This window comes from Gracilinanus agilis, chromosome 4, assembly GCF_016433145.1.
Source record: "Gracilinanus agilis isolate LMUSP501 chromosome 4, AgileGrace, whole genome shotgun sequence".
NCBI lineage: Eukaryota > Metazoa > Chordata > Mammalia > Didelphimorphia > Didelphidae > Gracilinanus > Gracilinanus agilis.
The window spans coordinates 308400186-308408980 of record NC_058133.1 but is presented as its reverse complement, the minus strand read 5'-3'; the positions used below and the strand labels follow the sequence as shown (position 1 = coordinate 308408980).

General features: G+C 34.5%; 1 protein-coding gene across 1 annotated transcript in view; it reads left to right on the top strand.

Annotated features, from left to right (window-relative positions):
- LMBRD1 (LMBR1 domain containing 1) overlaps window positions 1–8795 on the top strand; it is a 210764-nt gene that overhangs the window by 7521 nt on the left and 194448 nt on the right. The window contains exon 2 of the mRNA XM_044676019.1: window positions 1763–1939. Within this exon, the coding sequence (XP_044531954.1) occupies window positions 1763–1939 (177 nt within the window). The remainder of the gene's footprint in view (window positions 1–1762; window positions 1940–8795) is intronic.

Sequence of the window (8795 nt, the reverse complement as noted above, 5' to 3'; positions counted from 1 at the left end):
AGGAGCATGAATCATGTAACCATGTTAAAAATGAATATTAATAAATGTTAAAAAAAAATACTTTTGAGACCTCTACTTGGTGGAATGAGGCTATAAAGAAGTATAAGGTGTGATTGACTTTAGCTTATCTAGTAGAAAGTAAGATGTAAAAATATTAAAAGTTAAATGATAGGGGCAGCTGGGTAGCTCAGTGGAGTGAGAGTCAGGCCTAGAGACAGGAGGTCCTAGGTTCAAACCTGGCCTCAGCCACTTCCCAGCTGTGTGACCCTGGGCAAGTCACTTGACCCCCATTGCCCACCCTTACCAATCTTCCACCTATGAGACAATACACTGAAGTACAAGGGTTTAAAAAAAAAAAAAAAAAGTTAAACGATAGTACAAGACCACCACAAAAGAGATCACAGGATAGTACATGATTAATTGCTAGAGTACCATAAGCAATAAATGCTTTTTAGTTCAGAGGTAAAGTTAGGTTAAAGTCTGAAGTGCTATAGAAAAATAAAGTCCTGTAGAAAAATGGCATGGATGCTCTTAGACCTTAAGTAGGATTTGAGTAGATTGGAGAAGCAGAGGTGGTAGCATTTTGGGAGGTTTGAAGTTTTTGTGCCAATGATTAGTGGAAGATATGAACACAGTTTGCTTCTAAGTTGCTTTTCTATCCTGGTGTGAAGCAGTGGAATTTGGAATTTTTCCTGTAGATAATGAGGATCAATTTGGCATGTGTTTAGAGGGATGGCATGATTGGAATTGCGTTTTCAAAAGATTAATCAGGTACTAGTCCTTGATGAATTGGACTGAAGAGAAGGCAAAGAGACAATTAGGAGACTATTGTGATAGTCAAGGCATGAGATCATAAGGGCCCCCAAACTAGGATTGTGGTGAGAATAGAAAGGAAGAAGATGGATGGGAGAGATGTTGTGATAGAGAAATTAACACAACTTTATGGAAATAGGGCTTTGATTTAATCTTGAGAAACTTCAAAATTGGTAGTACTACTACTAGTAAGATTATCAGGAGGAAGAACTTTATATATATTTTTTGTTTACAATCCTATTTTTGTTTAGAGGAATTAAGGTAGCTGAGGCCATGGAATAAAGAAAAGTCTGATTTGTTTCTGGAAGGTGACTTTGTTACCACTACATGAATTGAGAAATATAATATTAAACAAACCCATGCTCAGTGTTCATTAAGACTTAATGTAGCTTAATGTACTAATGTGACTATATATAATTAATTTTCACCTGTACTTTTTAACCTATCTCTGTCAACAGTTGGCTCAAGTAGTATTTGGTTTCTGATATCGGTCACTATCAGATGTTCCACCAAGAAGTTTCTTTCTAGGAGAGAGCAACAGTTAATCAACACCCTTATATTAATGACATCAGGAAAAAAAGTTTTTCAAACTGGCTTTGACCACAGTTTTATGTGAATACATTAGATATTGAATTGTACTATTGTGCTTTAGGTTTTGGTGTTCAATAACTACTTTGTTTTTAAGCACTGTGATTGGGGTTGTGCTATATTCATGAAATGAGTTGAGTAATTTCTTCTGATACCATGCAAAGTTTAAGGGAGCACTATTCTAGTAACAATTCTTTTCACTCATCTCAGTATATTTGACATATCACTCATGGTACAATTTTCATACTCTCAAAGAGTTGTGCTTTTCACAGACTTTGAAAATTATGTATTTCTACTGATGTAGCTTTGGGAGCTTGCTTGTTATAGTAACACTATTTTTCTTTTTTAAAATATATTTTAGGCAATTTTGGTATTCTGCTGGGTATATGTTCGGAAATACCAAAGTCAACGAGAAAGTGAAGTCGTCTCCACCATTACAGCAATTTTTTCCCTGGCAATTGCACTGATCACATCAGCACTTCTACCAGTGGACATTTTTTTGGTTTCTTATATGAAAAATCAAAATGGTACATTTAAGGTAATATACTATATATCAGTTTCAACCCAACAAAATGCCTCAAAAAATTTAATTGGGTTAAAATTTTTAGTCATAGAGTCAAATTTTTGTGTTTTGTTTTGGAATGTTATAGGCAAGTAAGGGTCTAAGATGTCAAGTTTAATTCATTTGGCTTCTAAAAACTTTTATCATTCTTATACTCTTTCCAAAGAAATACATTTTTTTATCTGACATGATTTAAAGTATGTTTATTAGACTTTATTATCTAGCTTTCTCCAAAACTTATTCAACTTGTAAGGTAAAATTGAGTAATTAATCCTTTAACAATAAGTATTGTAGACAGGGAAGTATTTTTGACTGATTAAGTATATTTGTTAGAGCAGGGGTCGGCAACCTTTTTGGCTGTGAGAGCCATAAACGCCACATTTTTTAAAATGCAATTTCGTGAGAGCCGTACAGTGCTCACAGTGCGTGCTCCTGTAACAGCGCCTGAAAAAAAAATGACTTCATGGCTCCTGCAGAAAGAGCCATACATTGCCAACCCCTGTGTTAGAGGATAAAGTATTTAAAATCAGAGTTCTAGGGGTAGCCAGGTGGTTCAGTGGATAGGGAGTCAGGCCTGGAGAAGAGGATCCTGCTTCAATTTCAGATTTTCCTTCCTAGCTGTGTGATTCTGGACAAGTTGCTTAACCCCAATTGTGTAGCCCTTACCACTCTTCTACTTTGGAACCAATATTTTGTATTGATCCTAAGAAGAAGTTAAAGGTTTAAAAATAAAAACAATCAGGGCTCTAGATTCAAGCTCTGTACTACTTTATCTCTGTACCTTAACATCTATAAAATGAAGAAACTGAATTAGCTTATTTCTAAATGTTTTTAAAGCTCAGACATTCTGCACTTTGTTGCATAGCATGGGAAAATTAATTCATTTCTGTATCTTAATGTCTATAAAATGAGGAAACTAAACTAGATTGTTTTTAAAGTCTTTTAAAGCTCAAACATTCTGCACTTTGTTGCATAGCATGGGAAAATTAATTCATTTCTGTATCTTAACATCTATAAAATGAGGAAACTAAACTAGATGTTTCTAAAGTCTTTTAAAGCTCAAACATTCTAATTCTTTTGTAAGCATTTCAGAAATATAAAAGTCAAAATTGACTTTCTGAAGTCTTATGATAGATTTGAGGTAGTTGAATATTATTTTGTTTTGTTAGAATCCAAAAAACTGGTTTCCCATGTAAGAATACATTTTGTTATTGTTAGTGTTGTCATCTCAGGCAGGCAGCTAGATGGCATAGTAGATAGAGCACTTTACCTATAGTCAGAAATAACTGAATTCAAATTTGGCTTCAGACATGAGCTGTGTGACCCTGAAAAAGTAATCTAACCTCTGTTTCAGTTCCTCTTCTATAAACTTTCACTTTTGTTTTAGGTTAGCATTTTCAGTGATTTCATTATATGTTCTGATCCCTATATTTTATAAGAATAGAAGGTATGCTTTTCCTGTTCATTATTCAAACTTTTTAGTCCTGTGAAACTTGGAATGAATGAATAAATAAATAAACAAAGCATTTAAGTGCTTACTATTTACGAAGTACTATGAAGTGCTAGAGATATAAATAGAAGAGATAGTCCCTGGTCTAAATGAGCTCATGTTCTAATGGGGAGACAATGAGTATGAAAAGGAGATTTCATCTGGAAGTTAGATAGAAAGGTCACAAGGTCTTTAGTGTGAAGTGTTAAAGTATATAATAATGCTTGTTCTTTAAAATCATGAATAAAATATCAGTATGTGATGTTGAAACTTTTGAGAGTGCCAAAGACTTTGGTGACAAGTACTTTTTAAAAACAATTATGTGTGGGGGCAGCTGGGTAGCTCAGTGGATTGAGAGTCAGGCCTAGAGATGGGAGGTCCTAGGTTCAAATCTGGCCTCAGACACTTCCCAGCTGTGTGATCCTGGGCAAGTCACTTGACCCCCATTGCCCACCCTTACCACTTTTCCACCTAGTAGCCAATACACAGAAATTAAGGGTTTAAAAAATAAATAAATAAATAAAAATAAAAATGATTGTGTGAAATAGGCCCTCTGAGAAATAATTCCTACCATTTTAGGACCAAGTTATAAATAAGATTTAAAAACCTATGAGAATGTTTTAATTCCTTGTAAACTTTGTTCATTTTAATGATAGAAGAATTTGGCAGCTTCAAAGTGTGAAAGGCTTTCTTCCTATTTTAAAATAGGATAATATTCTTCTGTAATGTACAAGACATTATTCAGTTTCTAAGATTGTTTTCTTGACTGGTCTGGATTATATATAAAAGATTCTACCCTGTTTAGATAAGTGATCTAAATATTGAGCTTTAATAGCAATTTAAATTTTTTTTCAGTATAGTCATAGGTATATATAGCATTAATGCTTATTTTTTCAGTAGTAGAGTCTTCTTACTATGTCTATTATATCATGACTCCCAAAGTGTCTTGATTACTAGGTTCCCTAGCTCATGGTGCTTAATATTTTTGACATTATACACCATGTAAGGGTTTTAAAAATTAAGGTTGGACTAAATATATGAGAATGTGGTTGCTGAAATTAATTTTTCTCAATTTAAATGATTTTTTAGCAATATTTATTTATAAAATAGAGATAAAGAGTGAAAGCAGAGAAATGAGAAAGAGGGTAGGGAAAGAAATCTAGCTTAATGAATTAGATATCTGCTCTGGTGCCTGGCTTTGCTCCAGAAGCCCAGCCAGAGGGCCCAAAGGTAGATTAGATGTCACCCATGTGGCCTCCAAGAGAGAGGGGCCTATCTGGTGTTAATCTCTCCAGAAGTCAGGAAAGGAAGGTCAGCTTTTTTCACTTACCCACGTTGTAGTCCAAAGAGAAGATCCGAGAGCAGTCTTACTAGAAACAGTCCAAGATCCCAAGCCGGAGCTCCTCCATGGCCAAGCTTGAAGGAGAAAGACCTGGTCACAGGAAGTTGCAACTACTTTTAAAGACCCTTCTTTGTGTCACTTCCTGTGTCTTCCTTTTACTTTACCAGTCGCAGTTTTAGAATTTTCTTAGGACTGCCCAAGGGGCAGTTAGTCTTTTCTGAGTTATCACCCACTTTAGCACATGGGTTGTGCACCTCCCCTCACTTAAGGAAGTGTGGGGGGGTGTATACGCTTCTGGTGATTAAATCTAAAAGTGGGCAGGGAAGAGTTAATCCCATATTCACAACCAGGAATTATTGACACATACTTTATATTTCTTCCTTGAGTTTTTCATATCTTATGACCATTATATCTTGAAAATAAGTCTACCGTCTCATTTGATATGGGTACATATGGAGTGTCTCTTTAGGTTTTTCAGTCGCCATAGTATGTACCAGCCTTTCAGTTCAGGCTCATTCATGATTTTGAGCACTGGATAAGAGAGATTGAGGCTGTTTATTACCTCTTCTATGTTAAATAGTCTGTTCCTTTTGAGCCTTTGCAAAGGATCCTTTAAATCCTTTTAAAAGCCAGTTTTGCTTTTCTCAACTAGAATCAGCAGTAACTGGTATCTTTGTTTTTCTTTTTTTGCAAGTTAATAATATTCTTTGACTCCTAAAGTCTTAGAATAGTTCCAATATCCACAGTTGTTGGGCCGTGGCTTATATCTTTTTTTAAGATTTATAATCTGAAAGATTTTTTCATTCAGGATTTTCTAAAAAAGAATATTTTTGTAAAATTAATTCTTTTTGATTAGCCTTTACTCAGGAAAGATTTTAATGAATATTTTCTTACTTTGAGAAACAATCCTGGAAAGCTACCTAATGTATGTTAATAGGCTTCTCATAATATAACCAATGAGGAACTTTGCAGAATAACATGAATAAAAGATATCATCAGCGAAATGTATGATAGGAAAATAAGATGGACTTGTTAAATGGTGAGAAATGATAGTAGATTATCTGAATGTTTCATAATGTCAGAAGAAAGAGAAGAAAGATCTTCAGCATCTTTGGTAGTGGTCCTATGGCAGCTGTAGTGAGACAAGAACTATATAGAATGGATAGTCATTGATGAATTATGTACTACATTGGAGGAAATGTCAAAATTATTAAGATCAGATATCTGTTTTCCATACTCTTAAGAAGATCTAGAGCTTAAAGAAGTCATTTAACTCTCCTTTAATTTTTCAAATGAGGAAACAAAGACCTAAAGAAACTAAATGATGTGCTCAGAGTTGTACAAACGTTAAGTAGTAGACTTAAAGTTTAAATATGTATTTCTAATTACAATTAAAGTTTTTTCTGCTATTCCTCATTTTCTTGCTCTAGGAAGAATTTTTCCTATATCTGTTTCACAGAACTATTATTAAATTCTTCTCAGCTATCCACTTAAATAAACAAATTCAATTTTAGATTTGGCGGTTGTGGAGAATGTGAACAAAAGCTGTAAAATTAGTTACAACAGAATAAAACAAAGGAGGTAGTAATAAGTTTTAGTGCAACCTATCCTTGTCATATAGGTTGGATATATAAGTAGACCTCAAAGGTTTTCTCCATGTTTATAGTGTTTTTTAAAAAATATTTTAAAAAGGAACAAAAGTTTTGTTTATGAGACTTAATTTTGTGTGTGTGATCCTGTAGATCCTGGTTATCCCTTCATATAAGACTACAGGGTAGTGTACCAAGCCATTTTGCTGACAACATGGCATAGTTTGGTGTTGTCGTTGCTACTTTTCTTCTTCTGTTGATCCTTAAGCTATTTTCCTTGGTTGCTTCTATCTTCATTTAAATCAGTGATTCCCAAAGTGGGTGCCACCACCCCCTGGTGGGTGTTGCAGCGATCCAGGGGAGTGGTGATGGCCACAGGGGCATTTATCTTTCCTATTAATTGCTATTAAAATTTTAAAAATTTAATTTCCAGGGGTGTTAAGTAATATTTTTTCTGGAAAGGGGGCGGTAGGCCAAAAAAGTTTGGGAACCACTGATTTAAATGGTGGACACATTGAGAGATAAAAAATATGAGAGAGAGAGACAGACAGACAGACAGACAGACAGATCTTTAGATGAGTGGTGCAATACACCCCCCAGCTGTTTGCATTTTAATCCTTTTTCCAATAATTATGCTGTGATATTTTAAACCATTTATTATTTCCTACTGTAGAAAAAAGACTAAGAGATCCTCTCTGTAGGTAAAGTATAAATTTAGGTAGTAATAAATGTTCAGAGGAACATGTGTAGATTCTAATTAGTTTTACATATCAGGAAGGGATAGAGACTGGACTTATGATTTCATTAGTAAAGGAAGTTACTGGAAAGACAAATAAATACACCCCCTACCAATGCAAATTGGCCCCTTCCCTACAACCTTTTGTCTTCTATCTACCTAGAACACTGAAAGATTAAGTGGCTTTCCTGGGGTCACATAGTCAGTATACATTAGAGGCCAGATTTAAATTTAGGTCTCCTTGTTTCCAAGGCCAGTTTTATTCACTGTTATGGTATGATACCTTTTAGGAAAAATTAGGAAACTAAATTTGAAAGCCTTTTCACATGACTTTTTAAATATTAACAAATATTTTTTTAGACCATACATAAAATGAGACTAAAATATTCTTAACAAATAAAGCTTTGAGTTAAATCAAAAACAATTTAATACTTTGGTTGCTAAAAAATTCAGTCTTTTTAAAAAAACTACCCAAACAGCTTTCTTCTGATCTCTCTATTCATAACCCATTGCTAGTCATTCTTTTGTCTTAAGAATTTTAGAATTTTCTACTCCTTTGTCACCACTTGATCCCTTCTTATTTTCACCAACAGTCTTCATTGTCCTTTTCTCTCCAGAATTTTCCCTCCTACTTTTTGCTTTCTATTCTTTCCATTCTGTGCCAGTCCTTGAACCTCTCATATAACTCTTTGGACACTGAAGATCTCTGCGTGACTCCAAAACTTCATTGGATCCTACTTTGGGAACCAGTGGTTTATAAAACATATCAAAGGCTTAACATTCTTTGGTACCTAAGAAAAAAGGCTGTTTCATGAGCTAAGCTCTTTTGACAGTAAGTACATCAAACACCTTGGAGGAAAGGCTGTATATAAATGCCAAATAATCTAATCATGCTTGAGTGATGTTGTGTATGTTGTACATAGTTGAGCTTCCAAAATAGTAACAGTTTATGCTATGAGATTTGAGTAAATGAAAGTATATCATAGCAAGGCTCAACAAACTGACTTTATATCCTAGGAACTAGCCCCCAAATTTAAAAGCCCAACGAACTTTAGTAAATAAGCCACAATAAAAATGACTTTCACATTTTTGACCTTGGAAAAAAAGAAAAAAAAGAAGCATACAGCTGAGAAAGTGGGCAGAGGAGCATGGGAATTCACTGCCAAGCTATAACTAGATAAAGAACCTAATCTCACAAAAAATGAGAGTTTTGGTCTTCCTTACTGGGGAAAATTCTCTTCATTCCTAAACTTTAATAAGAAAAACAACCAGGGAAGACCCTGGATAAGAAAGAAGTAGACCCTAGGGGATTTGCCCACTTGTTTCTCCTGAGTGAATCTATGTTGTTGTTGTTGTTGTTGTTGTTGTTGTTGTTGTTGTTTTCTGCAGAGGAGTGCAAGGTTTGTATTTGGGGAGAGAATACATCAACATACATGAAAAATTATTTTTGGAACTCAAGCAGACTCACTTTGAAAAGCTGGTCAGGTTATAGCATCTGTTTGTCTTGCTTCTGCCAGCAGAAAATAGAGGATATAGAGCCAAGTAGAACAACCTGCTTGGTATTACTGATCAATGGAGACTTCTAGGAGCAAATGTGAGCATCAGTATAACTCCTTGAATGTTTAATAGTAATTCTGACTAAATTTAATATAAAATTCCTTCTTTTATATTTTATT